Below are 19,683 nucleotides of genomic sequence, written 5' to 3'. Positions count from 1 at the left end.
TTCTTAAGAGGTGCCAGTACTAAATATTTACATTTTCTTTTCCAGAGGAAAAAAACCATTGCCTATTTTACAGATGGAAGTATGCAGCAAAACAAGGGCTGTCCTTTACATGCTCAGTTAAATTTTGTCACTGGAGCATATCATTTTGGCAATACTCCTGACACTCATTTGTTGTTTACAACATCTCAAGCATCATCAAGAGACAGGTAATGGGATTTGTTGTTGCTGTTGTTCTCAACATTTTCAAAGCATCTAGAATTCCATGGAATATTTTCAGGCTGAGACCTAGCTGTTGTTTGGCAAAGTAGATGAGGGCTGGGTCAAAGGCAGCAGACAAACAGGCTGGAGTTCAGACACTGGAACAGACAAACAAGGGCTAGAGAAACAATTGGAAGGCAGGCTGGTGGCTAGGCACCAGGTTGCTGGAGGAAGGAATGTAGTCAAAGACAGACCTGTGGCAAGGCAGTTCTATTGTTCCATTGGATGAATTGCTCAGACTGGGAAACCCAACTTGAGTAAGATTTATGTACGGCAAGTCAGGTTACAGTTGGTTCCTTAAGTCACAAGGTCCCAACTGAACTGAAAACCAGCTTTTTCTGGCTCATGTCACCATATGCATGATGCCGCAGAACAATGGAGATTAAGCCAGTAATGCCCTCAGCTTGAGATCTGTCCCAGAGGAGCAGGGTAAGGCACCTGAGTTCTGTTGCCTGAGTCCCTGTCTCATGTCCCCAGACATCATACAGGTACTTTCAGACTGGGTTCTTAGGAACATATTTTATCCCATATTGTAATCATAAATAAGGCAATGTGGCATTTGTTTGACTATTTATGTGATAATCAGTTCTGGACTTGGATACAGCAATCCAGGTTCAAATATCTGGCTATACTTGGAGCTTATTGATGTCTTTGTGGTAAATTATATCCTTCATCAAAGAGTAATTGAGAGCACAGAAGAGAGAGGAACTTGGAAGCAACTGAATATTAATTTAATGAGAAATATAATAATATAACCATAGCATTTTCTGCTTCCGTATTGGTTAATCTTCTCTGATCTTAAAAAATGCAATTCAAGGTCCCATTTTGCTGTGGACGTTCGTACATCATCATCTAGAGGATTGATCTTCTTCATGGGAGACAAGCTGGGGAACAGCTACACAGCTCTTTTCCTTTCAAAAGGGCGTTTTGTGCTTTTACTTGCTGCTGATGGAAGGAAGATAAAAATCAAAAGCAAAGCTAAATACAATGACGGACAGTGGCATACTGTGAGTATGAAATCTGCTTAGGCTAAAGGATTCAGCCATATAGTGCATAGGGCAGCCATTGTGACAGATCTCTAACTCTGAAGGAGGCAGCTTGTGGACGAAAGCTACCACTGCCATGGTGGGAAGGAGAAGCAGCAAAGTCTAGTGATACAATTATTGTCCAAACCAGTGGCTCCCAATTGGTGGTCCATGGACCCCAGGGAGTTTGCGTAACCTACGTGAGAATTGTGCCAAGGACCCGCTGTCATAGACCCACAAAAACTACCACAGAGGTATCAAATTTTTCAAAAGTAGGGGGTCCATGTCCTGGCTTTTGAAAAACAGGGGCCACAGTATTTAGCTAATTGGGAACCACTGGTCCAAACCACTTTATTTTCATGCCATCTGCTGAGGGTATCTGACTGGAACCCAATACATGATTTGCCTCTCATTCCCCTTCCTGTGGCTGGTTAGTTCAGATCAATTTCTGGTGAAATTTAAAACACAGAGAATCTCTCATACTCTCCACATTAAGGAACTGCCAGATGACTACATGGCAACAAATTAGTTTATTTAACATCCACTCAGGCATCGCTGTCACCAGCTGAAGCTTCCAGCCCTCATCATTGTGAATATATATTTCAGAAGGACAATGCCAGGTGAAGGTCAGTTATGTGTCCCTCATAGAATGCTAAACTTCAAAATAGTTTAAAAAAAGGCACAGTCCTGTTACCACTTAGAATGAAAAAAGCAGTTATGTGTTACTCCAAGAGGACATTTAGCACTGCTTTATTTTTTTAACTTGGGTGTATTTGTTTAAGACTGTGCTTGTTTTCTGAAAAGGTGGTGTTCAGCAGAGCTGGAAAGAGAGTACGACTTGTTGTTGATGGTCTGAAAGCTCGGGAAGTAAACACAGAGCCTTCCTTCTCTGCCATGACTGAGTCACCGATCTACCTAGGAGGGGTTCCTTCATTGAAAATTCAGGTAAAAAGCTGATGTTTCAGTTGATGTGGACTTAGATGTGGTTGGCTCAAGGCAGTTTACATTTTCCTTTTCCAGCTGCATAAAATCAGGGGTGCTTCCAGATGACCTGCTTGTTCAGCATTCATCTTGATTTGTTTGTAGGCAGATTAGATAACAATATTTAATGAGCATTCATTCTAGTTTGTTAGCAAGGAGGTAAGTTTAGCGAATGCTAGTATCCCATGTTTTCCAGTGCATTTTCCCCACACTTTCCTTATCATAAAAAATCCAATCTTTTGGGGAAGTGGGCTTGTTGCACAAGACATCCCAATCAGCTATAATGGCACAACCTGAATTTGCTGGTGTGTGTTTGAATACCACCTGAAAATAGTGGCAGTCTAGTTCTCACACTAACATGAGTCTGACCATGAGTCTGAGGCAGTGGAAGACAGGAGTGCCTGGCGTGCTCTGGTCCATGGGGTCACAAAGAGTCAGACATGACTAAACGACTAAACAACAACAAAGTTCTCACATGGAGTACTTCTAATCTGTGACAATTGCATTATTTTTTTTACCACTTTATATTTTTAAGAGGGAAAAAATCTCAAAGTGGTTTACAACACATTAAAACATCGAATAAAACAATCCAGAATAAAACATTACTGAAGAACTTCAAATAAAAAGTATATATTCAAAGCAACATAATTAACAGGAAACTAAAATATTATCTTAAATATTTAAAAATAAAACTTTACTAAAGGAAATCAAATACAAAATGCACTTTTAAAACAGCATTATTAACAAGTGAATAAAATATTATCAGAAGCATAGAACATCTCTGTTGCTGCCAATTCTGCCAATGGTGGCTCATGGCAGGTGGTGGCTGTGGAAGCTCAGGTTCAGTGACCTGGGTCTGCACTAAGAGACAGCCAAGATGGTCTCTGGCCTCTTCAGCAGCCTCAGCTTTTGTAGCTGGAGTCAGTCAGGGCTCCACCCTCCCAGGCTAGGTAGAAAAGGCCTGCAAGGTAGGGAGCTGGTCTTCTAGGTCTCACAACCAAGATGGTCACTGGCATGTCACCTTCCAACTTGACTCCCACTGAGAAATATGGATGCACAAGTTTCATTTTGCAACAACTAGAGGGCCACAGGTTCCTCACCAATGTTCTAGTCTGACCCTGATTCCTTTGTAAAGTTAAAATACATATAGCTCTAGAGATTTTGACATTTCAAGATAGCCTAAAAACTACACGATCTATTTAGGCATCTGCTCCTAGGCCAGCCAACATGGAGTGATGCATTGTTCAAGTAAATATTATCATAATCTATGTTGAATTTATATTTCCAGAGTATACCAAGAAAGAGTTTTGCAGGTTGCCTGAGAAATTTTAACATGGAAGGAAAGCACATGCGTACATACCATCAGAACAGCGGTGTTCTGCCTTGCTTGGATAATGTTTTGGAGAATGGGATCTCTTTCTTCAACGAAGGGGGGCATATTGTCATTGGTAAGTATGGTGAAGAAATAGTTGGTTCTGAACACAAGCTGTGCATTCAATCAGAACAGAGATTCAGAAGTTGTGCATTCAGTCAGAACGCTTTTGGGACCAGGGACATCTTACAGAATGGGGGACTATATAACACCCATCTTAAAAGAAAAGACTCTTGGAACACATACACATCTCAGTAGCAAGTAACAATGTACAGTATAGAGCTGGCATCCCCTTTAACATGTTTTCCCAATTCTTTTTGCTTCACAGAAAATGCTTTTTCATTGAGCTTGGACTATAGGATTGTATTTAAGATTCGTTCAAGAAGCTTGAATGGCATTTTAATTCATACTGGCAGCAAACAAAGGAACTATTTAACTGTGTACATGGAAGGAGGCATGGTAGGTGTGATTCCATCTCTCCCCCGCCCCCCAGATTTGGTGAAGACAGAGTGGGTGAGAGGAAGGGAGCATCTACTTTGAACTACTAAGATCTAGTATCAGTATTTACAAAAGCCAGCTCCCAGACTTCTGTCACATTCAAGCATGACAAATGGAACTGGTGATGGACTATGCAGATGAAGAGATGGAGTTGTGCAAATAGAACCTGGCTCAGTTTTCATGGTTCCTATATATTTTTGTGGTACAGGGCAGCAGTATGGGACACATCTGACAATGGGCAAAATCTAAGCTTCACTGCAGACACTGGCATTGTCAAGGGCAGTGTAAGCCAAAGTCTTGTGATGTCAGTATAAATTATTAAATCAGCTTCAACTTAGCCATAACCACCTAGAAAACTCTTAACATGGCTACTTCCTTTTCACCAAAGTAATGCACCGAATATAAAACACACTTTCTTGGCATTTCTGTGGATTGGAAGTATACCCAAAGATCAACAGCATAGCAATCTAGGGTTTATAAGTGAGACAACTGTCCTTAAAAGCATTGGTTAAATTAATCAGGCTCAGCAAATATTTCATCGTCACATTTTCTTGTGTCCATGCTTTTTCTTGTGTCCATCCTTTTGTTGCTGCTAATTTAAAAGATGTCTGTTTTCACAGCTCACTGCCTCTGGTAATAATGGTGCTGGAGAGTTCTCAACGTCAGTCACGCCTCGGCAGTCTCTGTGTGATGGAAAATGGCACTCCGTAGCAGGTACTATGCAATCTCATTCACCAGTTCTTTAGAGGCAAGAAAATGAGAGTCAGACATTGCTGAGCTCTAAAAAAAAGTAGCACTTCGTGCTTTTTAAAGATGACTAACTGGATTTCTAATGCATTTTTAACTAATGTTCTTTAAATGCATAACTTAATTTGCATCTGTTTAAGATGTATTTGTGTGCATTTTCAGTTTAGCTTGATATGAATTCTGACTATACACGTGTTATGAACACAATCTGTAAATTAGTTCAGAATAATCTAAGAGTAACCCCATAGATTTCAGTGGGACTACAGCAGGATTGTTCTAAAGCAAGGTGATTTACTGCTTCGGTTAACAGATCTATTAAGTAACATTAGACGGTGGATTGGTGGAGTCATATTTGCTCTTTTTCTCTGTATCAGCTTTCCCACGTGCTTTTCTCACTGGAATAACAATGAAATAAACTATACAGTACTGCAAATAACATTCCTCCATTCCAAACTACATATTACACTACAGCTGTAATATGTAGCTATTCTAGCCTATTTTCCTTAGATCCTCCCACCCCCAGCTGTTCCCCCCCCCCCCAGGGTTTTCAGACCTACGGTTGCAAGGTGAACAGGTTTGGGGTAAAAGCTGCATGGGGAGAGGTAATTCAGGGAGAAAAGGGCTAGCAACCACCACCAGGCTAATATTTAAACATGGCTACCTCCAGACATATTGTATTTGTCTAGAATAGGTGTCTTGGAATTGTAGGTGAGGAAAGATTTTCATTCATAGATAGATCGATCAATCCAAGGAGAAAGGATATAAGTGAAGTATTACTGTGACTGAAACTGAGGAATGTCTTAATGAAAGGCATGTGATTCATGTGATTGTTTATAGTAACTCGGAAACAGAACATTGTGTACCTCGAAGTAGATGCAAAGATTAACTCCACCACTGGACCATCAGCTATGCTCTCCACCAGCCATGCTCAACCACTTTATTTTGGGAGAGTTCCAGGTAGGAAGACTCTTTCTGGTTAATCTTTCAGTACTGCTAACTTTTTTATTATTTTTTAAAGAAATGTATGTAATGAATGTGACAACCTTCTATCTGGAAAAAACGCATTCGGTCAAAAGAAAGTAGAATCTCTTTCTCATTCCTTATGAATAAGCCTTTCTCTTTGAAGGCCAAACTAGATGAGAAGTTAATTACATTAATGCAGATAACATGCACATTAATGAAATGAAAATGCAATTATTATTTTTTAAAAAGTGTAAATAGTAGCCATGGGGACAAAAGCAGCAGGACCACAGAAGGAGGAAGAAAAGGTTTAATCTTTCCCCCTACCCCAGCTATCCCCAATGACAAGTGGCCTTACCTTAAGAAAGCTGCTATTTATATCAGAAGTGAAGCTGATCATCATTGGTGTCAGTTGTGGCTTCCCTCCAGGGGCAAATGACGCATTTCCAAGATTTTGGAGGAGACACACAAGTCATCCCAACAAAGAACTTCAAAGTTCCAGCCAGTTCCATGGGAGCTTGATGCTTGCAAGGGAATATAGCATTGTCAAGCCAAGAGGCCAGTCAGGAAGAAAATAGATAGGAACAGGACCACAGCCAGCGAGTTTAGGTAGAAGGGGAGGGGGCAAGAGAAGATACTTGACTAGAGAGTTCTGTATTAATCTTTATAAAGCTGTCCAATCAGTGGGACTGGAAAGAGAGCCTTTGTAAAATGTTAACATTTGTTGCAAAACATAGATGAATTCCAAGTAATTTTTAATAGCCATTATATATTACACTAAAGAAAGAAGTTTATTTTGAATAGGAATAGGCATATACTGATTTCATTCCACTTCTACTGATAAAGAAAAACTGCAGTTTCTACAATTCTGTACCAAACCGCAATGTGCTGTATTCAACTTATCTTTATCCTTTCTCTTTACAGTAAATTTGGCAACACCGTGGCTTCCTGTTCAGGACGTGTTCCTTGGCTGTCTGAAGGGTGTTTCAATTAATGACAAACCTGTTTTAGTGAGCAAAATTTCAGATGTTCATGGTGTTGTCAGCTTGCAAGGGTGCCCTGTCAATTAAATTCCCCATGTATCTCCTCAGGATGAAATCTACTTAATGTACTGTATGAATGCCACAATATGTTTTCATCTCTTCTAAACTGTGTGTTATTCTTGCCACTTATTTCTAACATGGTTTAAGGATGTATATATTTTTCAGAATTGTGGTCTGGGCCACCATTGTTAGATGCTTTGATATTTTGTTTGGCTTTTGCTGTGTACAATTCATTCTATATGATAAAGCCACGTGAAATACAAAATGCTGTTGTACATAATACAATCAGGTGAGACTCTGTTCTCAGCCACAGGTGTGCATAACTAAAACACTTGTATTGACATATTAGAAATGAAAAATCTTTGGATTACAACCAGAATCTGACCTCGTTGGCAGAATTTTATAAAAATATACAATTATGTTGGGTTGCTGAACCAGATCTTTCTTATAAGTGTGCATTTGACAAAAATAATATAAACCTGAATATGAAGCACTTTAAAAGAATGGAATCCAAGAAGTTACAGTTTTAAGAGTTCTCTGGCCAAATAAATGCAATTTGCTTAAAAAAAAAATCTGTATGTTTATTGTATTTACACATGGCACTATTTTGAACAACTTAAATCAAAATAATTTGGCTGAATAAGGACAATAAGTTTCAGCCCACTATCTTTTACTTAATATGCATAAAATATCTCTATGTGGTATAATTTCCTCCCATAATAACAGAAGTGAGAAAAATGCTGTGCCCTTTTGTGTGTGTGGAGAAAATGAAGGTAGTTTGATCTTCCGTGAGTGTTTCAGTCTGGAGACTGCAAGATCTGCAACCAGAGGTATTCTTTCACACGTCTAGAAAATTCAACTGGTTCATGATTTATCTACATCTTAGACTGCCATTTTTTTCAGGGTTTCCTTCCACCTTTTTTACCTTTATACCAGCCCACTTAAAAAAATAACAATTAAGAAATACCTGCAATGATACACTCAATTCTACCATCAATTTCATATTTTAAAGAAGATGATGTTTCTTATGAGAAACACATACATTTCAGAAACCAGTTTAGTAATCCTATGGTCCTGCCATGCTGGCAGCCAGCTTACACCTGTATAATGTAGGGATGAAGGAATCAGTGTATTTCCAGTCATTCTCACGGTAGACCCATTGAAAGGAGTGGACTTAAATAATTATGAATAACATAATTCCATGTTGGAATTCCATAATTCCGGCTACCTATCTGTAACTAAAATAATTCCATTTGTTTCAGTGGACGTACGCCGACTTAGTTGGATACCACTCATTGGTCATAGATACTTGGACTTTGCTAAGAATCCCTTCATCACTAGAATATTAGCACCTCCTATCACTGTGGCACCCAATAGGATATGTATTGTTTTGATAGTAAGTTGAAAGAGGTACAACCCTGTCTATAAATTAATAAAACCATAAAAGTAATTAACCGTCCTGTTACCTGGCCAGTAACATTTGGGAGGTTTCCTCCTTTTGCCCACTTCTTAATTTCCTCATCCTGGTCCTGTTAGCTCCAAAAAAAACTCCCATAGAAAAACTTGCTGCTCATTATCAGCTCTGTGGCTTGGATTAGTGTTAGCATTCATACTTTACTTCCACAAACCATTTCCTCGTTTGCTCAATAGCACTGAAGTTCAACCACATGGTTCACAAGTCATGTTTGTCGAGAGCAAAAGGAGTCACAGCAATGCCACCCATACAACTTGCTTTCTAACCTTGCCTTCTCTTTCTGCTTGTTTCACTTTGCATAATATATAGGGAAGCATCCAGTTCCTAAAAAAAAGGGATAGTCACATTTTTGTGTGCATAGTGCACCATTAAACAAGTGCCTATTTGCAGCTGTGACTAGTAATTATCTATCCTATTATTTTTCCATGCCTCCTCTAGTCCATTTCCCTGCAGATCCCCTCTATAGCCCGCAAGAAAGCAGTGCCAGTTTAACATGTGTACAGATAAGCCAAAGCATGGTAATTCAACAGCATATTTCAACAAACCATTGGATGCTGCTGTGGTAAGACCTAACCTTTGGTAAGCTGAAAGAGGAAGTGACCACTGTAATTGGTTTTGCCCTGTTGTACGGTTGCATTGAACTAATGGTCTTCTGGCCCTTCCAGATGGATGACTCTCTGAGTATCCTCCCTGAGCCCCTGGCATGAGGCAGCCTATGGATCTAAGCAAGCGGTTACACAAGATGACAAGCCCCTAATACACCTACCGTGAATACCATCATCAGAGCTGCTGTACTAATCCAGGAAAGACAGCTTTTCATGAGAGTTAAGTGGCACCATCAGAAACTGTAATAGTGGCTTTGTTGGAGCATAGTGTCAACACTCTTTTTGCTGTGTTGTAACGCAGCAGTATTAAAGGAAGCATATCCTGTTTCCATTTACAAGCACCACTCCCTACTTATTCACCTTTTGCTTAAGATCTCATTATTCATTTGCCCTACCATAGCATGTTGACATACTGCCTCTCTGCACTCATAATACAATAATTCATCAACATGACAAAAGCCTGGTGCAGGTGGGAAAAAAAACCATGCAGGCTGCAGAAGTTGGACAAGGTATGCTCATCACCTGTACACCCCTGTTTTAGTAGATTAGTATTACCTCCTGAAAGGAACCTCTGCTAGATTCTTTAGCAATCTGTTTTACAGGCTGTGCCAACTTTTTTTTTCTAAAAGGGGTGCAGCAGTGAACTGGAAACTTGCCTTAAGCCCCTTGTTAATCCCTTTCTCTACAAGAAACAATTAAAGAGGAGTGTTAGCGGAGTCTGTAACCTGAAGCGTCTGTAACCCAAGGTACCACTGTAAAGGACCCCTGACAGTTAAGTCCAGTCGTGAACAACTCTGGGGTTGCGGCGCTCATCTTGCTCTATAGGCCGAGGGAGCAGGCGTTTGTCCACAGTTTTTCCGGGTCATGTGGCCAGCATGACTAAGCAGCTTCTGGCGAAACCAGAGCAGTGCACGGAAACGCCATTTACCTTCCTGCTGGAGCGGCACCTATTTATCTACTTGCACTTTGACATGCTTTCGAACTGCTAGGTTGACAGGAGCTGGGACCGAGCAATGGGAGCTCACCCCGTTGCAGGGATTCGAACCGCCGACTTTCCTATCGGCAAGCCCTAAGCTCTGTGGTTTAGACCACAGCGTCACCTGTGTCCCTGAATAGCTGCTCTATGTTCCCCCTAATTCCAGCTCACATACTCCTGCCTAGGACAGCCCCAAGATACTTTGCTGGCTGAGGCAAAGGACAAGATGGTACCACTCCACATACAGATATTAAATGGACTGAGATAAATCTTGGCTGGGGTGATGGGAGCAGGAATCCAGCAACAAGAGGGCCACAGGTTCCCCATATTTAATTTAACATTTGAAAAAGGATGGCAGGCAGATCCCCTGTCACAGCCTCCCCTTTGAAATAAATGCAGAATGAAACAAGACGTTGGAATTGGACAGCTATCAGGATGAGGCTGCTTTACTATTTTCCTTCAGCTGCTTTTTCCCCCTGAAAAGGAAAATATAAGGTGTCTCCATATCCTTCCCCCTGTGGATAGGAAAGTGACTTGGGGATTATTTTAAGCCGACAGATATCAAGAGGGGAAAGGATCAAGCACACATAAACACAAACAGTTCTCTTCCAGTTTCAGCTTCGTGAATTGGCTTTTCCTTAGAAAAACAAAGAAGCCAGCATTGTGACCTCCAGTGTCTTGAGAATGAAGGGAAGGCATGAAGGCCTTTGACTAAAGCTTATCTAAGCATTAAGAGCCCTAACCCAGCTGTTGCCCATGGATAATGCTGTCACTTGAACGTACATGAAAATTATTGTGCTTGAATGCACACATTTAATACACTTAATTGAGGAAGAGTCCTTCATGTTCAGGCATACAAAGGGAAACAAAGACTTTTATCAATCCCACTCCTAAAACACATATTACAGTCATTTATTTTCCCAAGCACATGTGGCAAAACCTTTCAGATTACAAAACTGTATTTCTCAGGGATGCTATATCAGATGTTAGAAACAAACACTCTCCCCAGTACAGTATGTACAATCTCTTTCCAGAGTCAATATTGTGTGAGCCCTCATTTATTACTAGGGCCAAACTGGACATGACATAGATTTGTAATCAGAATTTTGGGTGGGGTGTTTGTGTGTTTCAGTTGAAAGCTGCCATGATAGTTTGCTGAGTGTTTAACCCTATGGCTTTGGATCTGGGTATCTGAATGCCCTTCTGCTTTCACAATAACCTGTGACTACATTACAGTCATCCTTTGAGGCCTTTTTCTGGCTCTTCTGCCTCTGGAGGTGCAGGCAGTGACCGTGGGGAGAGAGACTTCTTGATTGTGGCATCCACCCTATGGAATGCTCCCCCCAGGGAAGCTCACCCAGTACCTATTTGATCACTTTCTAGTTCTAGGTGAGGATTTTTTCGTTGACTTGGATTTTAAACCCATATTCTACTGTTTGATTGTTATACAATTTGTTTTGAATTACCAATTAATTTTACTGTTTTATTCATTGTTCAGCCTTAGCTGAAGCCCCCTTGAGAATGGAAACACTAAGGTAGATGAGAAAACTATTCCTCCTCCAATGGTGATGTTCGATTCCAACTCCCATCAGCCCTAGTCAACTGGGCCACAGTCAAGCATGATGGGAGCTGTAGTCCAACATCTGGAGGGCAATAAGTTTCCAAACTGAACAGTAAAATGTATGTTACAAGTGATTTAGAGTTACTCACTCACTGTGATTGGTTGTGCCTGGACTTAAGTACAGCGTTTTGTGCATAATGTCAGTGAGTCAGAGGCACTGTCAGTCACAAGGAACACAAGGTGATAGCTGGGGGACCAAATCAGTCCATTCCTATATATGCCTACCCAGAAGTAATTCCCGTGGAGTTCAAGTGAAGGATTATTGCCATAAAGGATCAAATGTAATGCAATCTCTGGAAAGGTTAACAGCTCTAGCATTATTACTATGTTCACCAGAGAAACTAGCTATTCCGGAAAGGACAGCAAAATAAGAGCTAGTTAATTATAGACTAAAACCCTTGCTTAAACTTCACTTTACTGAAATTACCTTGAGGGCAAAGATGTTAGGTATTTGTACATCAAACCAAAACAGGTACTGAAGGTGGAATAGACTTCCCTGTATTGCACTTCACGATGTTACTCAAGTACATTTTGTTATGTTCTCAGGGTTATTCAGCAATCAGTTTCTGTACTGCAGCTATGAGTGGCTTAACTTGTAGAAATTTTATATTGATAATATGTGTTGAGAATAGCAGTAATGAATATTTTGATTTATTTCACACACACCCAATGCTGACATGTTATTGAAAACTGATTCCCTGCCACCCAATTTGTGTACCTATTCATTCATTCATTTATTTTAAAGACTGTCTCTAGGGGTGACTAACATTAAGAGTCATGATGGATCAGACCAAAGGCCTATTTGGTCCATCATCCTCTTCCCACAGAAGACATGAGGCCAATAGCTGCCTCCCATTATTGTTCCTCAGCAGCTGGTGTTCAGAAGCATACTGCCTTTGATTCTCAATGCAGTATATAGACATCATAACTGGTCTGAGAGAATACAATGTTCTTTGTGTGTGCGCGCACACACATGCCTAAGCAAGGCTGTCATATGATAATAATTTTACCAGCATGGACTAATCTTGAATGGATTGATTTAGGGGCTGAAAGGCCCTTCTGTGCCTTGATTTCATTATTTCATTACTGAAATAATCTGCCTAGACACAGGGCCCCATGGAAGTGCATGGAAGGAAGGCTGCACCATAACCCTCAAGACTGGGAAATGAGTCAAATGCGCACTGTATACATGATACATTCCTTTACATCGAAGAGGATGGGGATGTTTGTGCTCATGTTGACCTTCATTTGCACAATGTCAATATTTCTATGGGTGCCTCACAGTTCACTGATGGTGCAATCCTTGTCCCCCCAAAGTCCTATTGAGTTCAGTGGGACTTACTCCCATGTAAGTAAGTATAGGAGCATTTGAGTCATCATCCAAACATGGCACAGGTGTTATAGGTCACTGCAGCAGTTCCCTCGCCCTCCATGTCTCTGGTCCTGTACACACCAAGAGACAGAACTCTGGTCCTCCCCCTTAAACTCTCCCGCTAAACGCCCTCACAAATGCACCTGTTTGTGAGGTCTGTTCGCAAGCTCCCAGGATCTGCACTGAGCTAAGTTTGACTGCTGCTGGTTGCTAACTCCCCTCTCAGTTGGCTTCCTCTTAGCTGTAACGCCTCCCCCTCAGATCCTGTGTTCCCACAAAGCAATCAGACACACACACACACTCAGGCTCCAGAAGACGCAAGCTCGCTCTCTTCAGTCTCCTTCTGCAATCCTTGTCCCTGTTTGTGAGGTCTGGTTGCGAACTCTGGTTGTGAGCTCTGAGGACCAGCAGTAAGCTAAGCTTGAAAGCCTTTGCCATCATGAGGACTTAGAAAGCCAAATAAAGTTCCCATCCTCTTTTTGAAGGATGCAGTTTAATCCGCAAGAGGTGCAGCCAATCATAGCCACCACCCCACCACCCCGCATTTAACAGGACTAGGCAAATATTGCCCATTACTTAATAAATTATATTTATATTTTGCTTTCCAGCCACAATGGGCTTTTTAAGTGTCTGACTGTGTTAGTAGGTAAACCCAGATGTATGGCAATGTGATAGAAAAAGCATCGGAAACAGCTCAGAAAGCTTCAAATCACTATTTTGGGGTTAGGTTTCCCTTAAAAAGCTCAACAATTCTGGGATCTTCTTTAAAAAAAGCTGCACAGCCCTACCACTACCAATCCAGTTTTATTCTGTTCACATCAACTTTTTTAAAACTGAAGTCCTGCAAATCAGTGCCCTGTGTGTAACCTACAGTCTTTATCACTATGCAACAGACTTTGCCTGCAAGCAACCCTGCAGCATCGCTGATCTCTTGATGTTCCATAGTAAAGAGATTAAATGCACTTTATTAATGCAGGAAAAGGACTATAAAACTATTAAGAACAGGCTGTAACACTAACAGCAGCAGTAAAATTGCCTGATCACTGCTGTTTGAAGTACATCATGTTTGCTTTAATGTAGTGGAAATACAGTTTTCAACACCACAAATCTTCCTAAGCATTTGGCATAACTTGATTCTAAGTGGGCCAAACAGAGTTAACTAAAGAGCATGGTTCTGGAACTCCACAGATAACACACAGGACTTAGGTACTTATTTGCTATCTCCATGATTTTTGTTCGGCTAAATTGCAAACCACATGAAGAGTAGTGGTTATGAAGGCAAACCTAAATGTAAGAAATACATCGGGGCTGTCTGTTTTCAGATTACATTTCATCTGTTTGTTTATTCCATTATGTTTATATACCACATTTCCTCTAAGGAACTCAAGGTACTTTTCATGATTCTAACCCTCCCCTCATTTATCTTCACAACAACCCTGTGAGGTAGGTTAGGCTGACAGGGACTAGCCCCAGGTCAACCTGTGAGCTTCATGGGTGAATATGGCTCACATGGCATATATACCAAATGTTTGCAGGGTGGGGTGTGTGTGGGTGTGTGCAGGATCATGTCCCAACGAAACCCAAATGTGTTTGGCCTGTTCTCTGAACATACTGTGCAAGTCGTTCAATGCAACCAGGGGCCTGATCCGTCTGTCTCAACATATATCAAATCTACATGTCTTATGAACAGGATACTAGGGAACCCTGCAGAACAGCCCAGTGATGACTGGGTGTGCTCAGTGACCATAGAATGCTGATGGACTGTTGGAGATAAGGACCAGAAAACCAGAGAGAAAGGGGTATCCGTGTGACTGGAATTCTGAAAGGAAACACACCCCACTGCAAAATTTTGTTGCAGATTTCACTTGCAACCAGTCTGTACGTTATCTGAAATTTTAAATGGCTAAAGTCTCATGGCTAAATTCAGTGGTACTTAATTCTGAGAAAACATGCATAGGAATAGGCCGAACATCACATACAAGGATTTGATACAACTGGGAAATTGTTATTTGCTTTCAGTAGAAACTGCCAGCTCTACTGTTAGGCAAGGGAGTATATCACTTTAGGTGGCACATTTTAGAAGAATCACGGTTGTCTCTCTCCAATTTGGGCTGAATGATAGGAAGATTGCTTGAGTGTTTAAATATGAACCTACATAGAAAAGAACCACCTCTTCTTTAGATTTAACTTCTATCCTGGCCAACTAAAAGAATTGTAAACTCGTGCATTAAAAAAAAAATGAGACCATTTTTGATTAGCCAGAGCACAGCCTGTGCTGTCAGATAACAATCACTTAAAGTAAGGACTCATATGCCGAAGAGCTGTAACATTTTTGATACAAGGACTTTTAAATTTCAGTAATAAGTGAAGCCCTACAATCTATTTCAGGCAGGTTTGGAATATTTTTAGCAGCATCGATTCTGGTAAATAAATGGGTTCTTTTAAATGGCTTCTGCGGAAAGCAAGGCTTTGCAAGGTGCTCAGCCATCTTTTAGCCAGATTTGCAAGATTTTTGTTGCTGAATTCTAATACCACAATCCTTACTGTCTGAAATCCTTTTCTTGCTTGACTGTAAAGCAGTCACTAGCAGGCAAAACAACTTGGCAGTACAGTGCTTAGGATCAGTTTTTAAATGTTAATGCTATGTCTCTTGCAGCAGGATGAGGAGTCCAGGTGAAGTATGTTGAATACACTCATGCACTGACAAGCAACAGCAGACAGTATACATGCACCAGAAAATCCAGAAAGCTCTAGCCATATACCTGTGTGTACTTAATTCCTAGCTGCTCCTTAAACTCAGAACTGTCCCTGTTAAGAACGATATTAGTGGGAACTAGGATATTAAGCCTTCGTAGCTCAGTCAGTAGAACATAAGACTCTTAATCTCAGGGTTGTGCATTCAAGCCCCATGCTGGGCAAAACATTTCTGCATTGTGGGAGTCGGACTAGATGACTCTTGTGGTTCCTTCCAACTCTACAATTCTATGATTCTATGCGCATCTTCTTCCCTTAGTTACAACTTGCATTTAAGAGGACAAACAACAACAACAATAATAATATAAATTTTTATTTATACCCTGCCCTTCTCAGCCAGGGCCGGGCTCAGGGCGGCTAACACCAAATATAAATTACAATAAAACATAATAGAAAAAAGGGGGGGACAGTTAATTAAAATACGGCTTAAAATACAGCTTAAAATGCAGCCTCATTTTAGTAGTAGCCCATAAATCAAGACCATAAAGGGAGGAAACATCAGATATTCACCTGAGACAGCTATCCATGCTGGTCCTACATGAGCCAGCAAAAAAGCCAAGAGAAAAATTATATACCAAATCCCATATAAGGGGTCAGAGTGAGTCCAAGCCGAAGGCTAGCCGGAACAGCTCCATCTTGCAGGCCCTGCGGAAAGATGTCAAATCCCGCAGGGCCCTGGTCTCTTGTGTCAGAGAGTTCCACTAAGTCGGGGCCAGTGCTGAAAAGGCCCTGGCCCTAGTTAGATTGGTATCAACTTCCTTGAGGCTCAGGACCCCCAAAATTTTGTTATTTATGGACCTTAAGGTCCTCTTTGGGGCATAAACAAACAGCAACAGCAAGGAAGAAGGACAAGAGATTCTGGGGTTTGGCAATGGGGCCCCTGCAGGTTGTGGGCCTGACACCACTCACCTCCAACCTGAGTGTCATGGTCAGTTTTGACATTGAGCAGGTGGCCTCCCCTTCCCCTGCTGCCCACAATCTTTAGTCCTACATAATTGGAAATTTATACTTGGTATTTCATTTTATTTTTAATCCAGTAGTTTCTGCATGATTATCCTTGTGTGTGGCTTCTTGCAGCTTAAATGACAGCTGCGTCAATAAACATTCAAGATTTTAAAACTGTGTGCTTGTTCATCAGCAATAGCCTTTACTTGTCTACTTAGATGCAAGCCCCTTAAGTTCATTGAAACTTATTCCCAGGTAAGGATGCACAGGATTTCAGTTTGGATTCAATCCATTGCCATTAGGAGGAAAATGTGCCCTTTCCTGTTTCATTTTCTGTTAAACTGCAGTCACATGTTTACACTGAATTTGGGCCAAGGCTTGGCCTCACAATCTGCTTTGGAGTCCAGGGTATGTCCTTGAAAGAATAACGAGAGGGAGGGCAACCTCCTTGAACATGTTTAGAGTACTTTTCCTGCTGCTGTCAGACACCTGGTATTAGGAGGCAGGGCTTCTATGACAAGGGGAATATAAAGTAAAAACACAGCTTCAACTTCTCATATTCACTACTGCAGCAATGCAGACAGAAATATAATTGTAACATATTACACCGTGGCATCTCTGGCATTTTTATTTCAAGTCTCCTGGGTTTTTTGCTTCAGAAAACCATATATATTATGGAGACACTTGATAAATTGCTATATAGGCACAGCACACACACAGTCATAGCAGCGTTATCATGATTTGTTCACTCTAAGGAGAAATTACAGCTAAATCAAAACACACATAAAGGTTTTTTTAAATGGACATTTGACAGAATGTTTGAAAATATAGTTCAATTGTGCAGAGTATCACATTTCAACTGCTGGCAGGAACTATCTTATAGTTTAATACATCTATTTTAGTACAGTGCTTGGAAATTTTTAGGCACTTTGTAAGTACTGTACTAAATAACAATAATCCTTTACTGCTGCAGTCTTAAGAACACCAACCAGAGAGAAATGGCCCACTGACGAATTTAACATCGATTCCCCCCCACCCCGGTTTTTATGTTGTTAGCTCACCACACTTATGACCGAGAGGCAGGACTTAAAAGCTTGGAAACAAGCACATATACGTATGTTGAAATCGGTGTAACTTACTTCTGAGCAAACATGCACCGGAGAGGACTGGGCTATGTAGCTCTGTTAACTAGGATGGTTAGATGATGGAACCTCCACATTCAGCAGCAGCCTATCTTTGAAGACCAGGTGCCTGGAGACTTTAACAGAGGCAGCTGTTCTGCCACTGCTGGAAACAAAGCACTGCATCAGATGCACCCTTCAGCCCTCTCGATGCTTAGAGGTGGCGGACTTAATAGAAAGCTTACACACACCCCCTCTCCAAAACCTCCCCCCCCCTTCTTTTTCCTCTTTTTTCGGTTTGTTAAAGAAGCCACCTTCACCCGATGACGCCACCTGGAAGAGCAAACAGGAACTCTCCCCGTGGCGTCCCGCCCCAGATCTCTCCCCTTTGGAACCCCGAGCAGCCACTCCTAGCAGGTGCCAACGGCGGCTGACTGAGGGCAGCGGCTTCGGCGCCAGAGGCACGCAGGCTCACGCACTGCCCCGCGCAGGCGCGCCAGCGGCAAGCCCTCGCTCCGAGGGCTGCGGAGTCGCCTTAGCTAACCGGTTGCGCTACTCGCGTCGGGCCGGCGAAGGGGAGAGCGGGCGGTTGCCGCTGAGGGAGGAGGGGCCGCGAAGGGCGGCGGGAACGAGCCTCGGCTTTGTTTGCGCGTCTTTATAGCCCTCTGCGCTAGCCCAGCCTCTCCGCTTGCCGGCGCCCGTGCAGGAGGAGGAGGAGGACGGAGCCTGCTGGGCGGGTCTCCCACCTGCCCATTGCCATGGCCGGCTCCGAGCAGGACGGCGGCACCGGCGAGGCGCCGCTGCCCCTCGAGGACTCCGAGCTGGCGCTGGCCGGCATCAACATGCTGCTCAACAACGGCTTCCGGGAGTCCGACCAGCTCTTCAGGAAATACAGGTACCCGCCATCCTCTCTCTCTCTCTCTGGCCCCCCAAGGACCTTGCAGTCTAAACTGGGGGCACGTGAGAAGGGACGGATCTCCAGCCTAAATTTAAGCCGCCCCCCCCGGCCCGCTTTTCTTTTTTGGAATGATAACCGTTGGGGTTGCCTTCGGGTGCATGGAGGCTCGGCCGCCAGAAGCCCTCCACCTGCTCCTCTCTCCCTTGCCACCCTAGCAATGTGCGCCACTTGTCCTTCTCCCTTTGTTGTGCTTGGCGTTGCTGCCCTCGCTGCTGCACCTAGAACTCGGCCCTCGCTTGGTGCTCATTCTTGAGCTTGTTTTTTAATGCCTGCACTTGGCCCTGGGATATGTGAGGTAATAGCCTTGAGCATGTTCAGAGGGATTTGCTCTTCCTGCATGTATCACCCACGTATGTGGAAGGATTGCCCACATACCACATTAAATAAATGACGTCTTTCTCTTTTATTGCATCTCCTACTGAACAAGATCACACCTTCCAGTTGTGCCTTAATTCCTATTTGGAGCAATACCTGTCACTGCAGTCACACCCTGTGTCACCTTTTTTTCAGCAGGTGTCTATTGAAACTTGCTTCAGCTAATCTGGCTGAATGGCAGAATGGTTTTATACACTGAGGGCTAACCACTTCCAGATCATGATCTGATCTCTTCTTTTCTTAGGCCACTGTATTTTCGATTTTTTTTTCAGTGTCCTCTATCTTTCTTTGAATGCTTAGACCCAGATATATGTGACAATCAACTGTGGTTAGTGGTGAAAGAAAGAAGCCGCTCTGCACATACTTGAAGATGCTAAATAACTTCATGGGGTTCAGGACTGAACATTGGCATTAAAAGCAGATCCTGGGACTGATCTCTAAGTGGTTAAGCAGTGGTGGAAAGGCGGTTGCTTTGTTCTGTCCAGGACGGCATTGGACACCATTCACATAACACTGCTGCTGATAGAACTTCATTCATATACAGTATATGTGGGGAATTGTATAAAAACCACTAGAGTTTATAGAGACTGCGCAGTGG

The 19,683-nt window shown here is 42.2% G+C and overlaps 2 protein-coding genes and 2 long non-coding RNA genes across 7 annotated transcripts in view; 3 read left to right on the top strand and 1 right to left on the bottom strand.

The window, feature by feature from the left end:
* The window catches only part of LAMA3 (laminin subunit alpha 3), a 138,895-nt gene extending 131,924 nt beyond the window's left edge, over nucleotides 1-6,971 (top strand). For all 3 annotated transcript variants that reach the window (XM_081014387.1, XM_081014388.1, XM_081014386.1), the window contains 8 exons: nucleotides 46-206; nucleotides 1,076-1,265; nucleotides 2,088-2,228; nucleotides 3,553-3,712; nucleotides 3,965-4,095; nucleotides 4,755-4,848; nucleotides 5,719-5,838; nucleotides 6,766-6,971. In XM_081014387.1, the coding sequence (XP_080870513.1) occupies nucleotides 46-206; nucleotides 1,076-1,265; nucleotides 2,088-2,228; nucleotides 3,553-3,712; nucleotides 3,965-4,095; nucleotides 4,755-4,848; nucleotides 5,719-5,838; nucleotides 6,766-6,911 (1,143 nt within the window). In that variant the 3' untranslated portion in view covers nucleotides 6,912-6,971. The remainder of the gene's footprint in view (nucleotides 1-45; nucleotides 207-1,075; nucleotides 1,266-2,087; nucleotides 2,229-3,552; nucleotides 3,713-3,964; nucleotides 4,096-4,754; nucleotides 4,849-5,718; nucleotides 5,839-6,765) is intronic.
* Nucleotides 3,625-18,131, bottom strand: LOC308481779. 2 transcript variants are annotated; one of them, XR_013988889.1, is made up of 3 exons: nucleotides 17,771-18,131; nucleotides 6,200-6,365; nucleotides 3,625-3,750 (listed from the first exon to the last, which is right to left on the bottom strand). It is a non-coding gene; the product is annotated as an uncharacterized lncRNA (long non-coding RNA). The 2 variants fall into 2 exon arrangements; XR_013988890.1 differs by lacking the exons at nucleotides 3,625-3,750; nucleotides 17,771-18,131 and adding an exon at nucleotides 4,713-4,874 and having other exon boundaries at nucleotides 6,200-6,755.
* Nucleotides 8,691-9,322, top strand: LOC308481787. The gene is made up of 2 exons (XR_013988902.1): nucleotides 8,691-8,988; nucleotides 9,085-9,322. It is a non-coding gene; the product is annotated as an uncharacterized lncRNA (long non-coding RNA).
* Nucleotides 18,132-18,303: 172 nt separating the features above from the next.
* The window catches only part of TTC39C (tetratricopeptide repeat domain 39C), a 38,091-nt gene continuing 36,711 nt past the window's right edge, over nucleotides 18,304-19,683 (top strand). The window contains exon 1 of the mRNA XM_081014446.1: nucleotides 18,304-18,647. Coding sequence (XP_080870572.1) covers nucleotides 18,511-18,647 — 137 coding nt within the window. The 5' untranslated portion in view covers nucleotides 18,304-18,510. The remainder of the gene's footprint in view (nucleotides 18,648-19,683) is intronic.

Source organism: Podarcis pityusensis, assembly GCF_964106645.2.
Source record: "Podarcis pityusensis genome assembly, chromosome: 7".
In the NCBI taxonomy this organism is placed as follows: domain Eukaryota; kingdom Metazoa; phylum Chordata; class Lepidosauria; order Squamata; family Lacertidae; genus Podarcis; species Podarcis pityusensis.
Note: the sequence above shows the minus strand (reverse complement) of the source record. Positions and strands in the feature narration are given on the sequence as shown.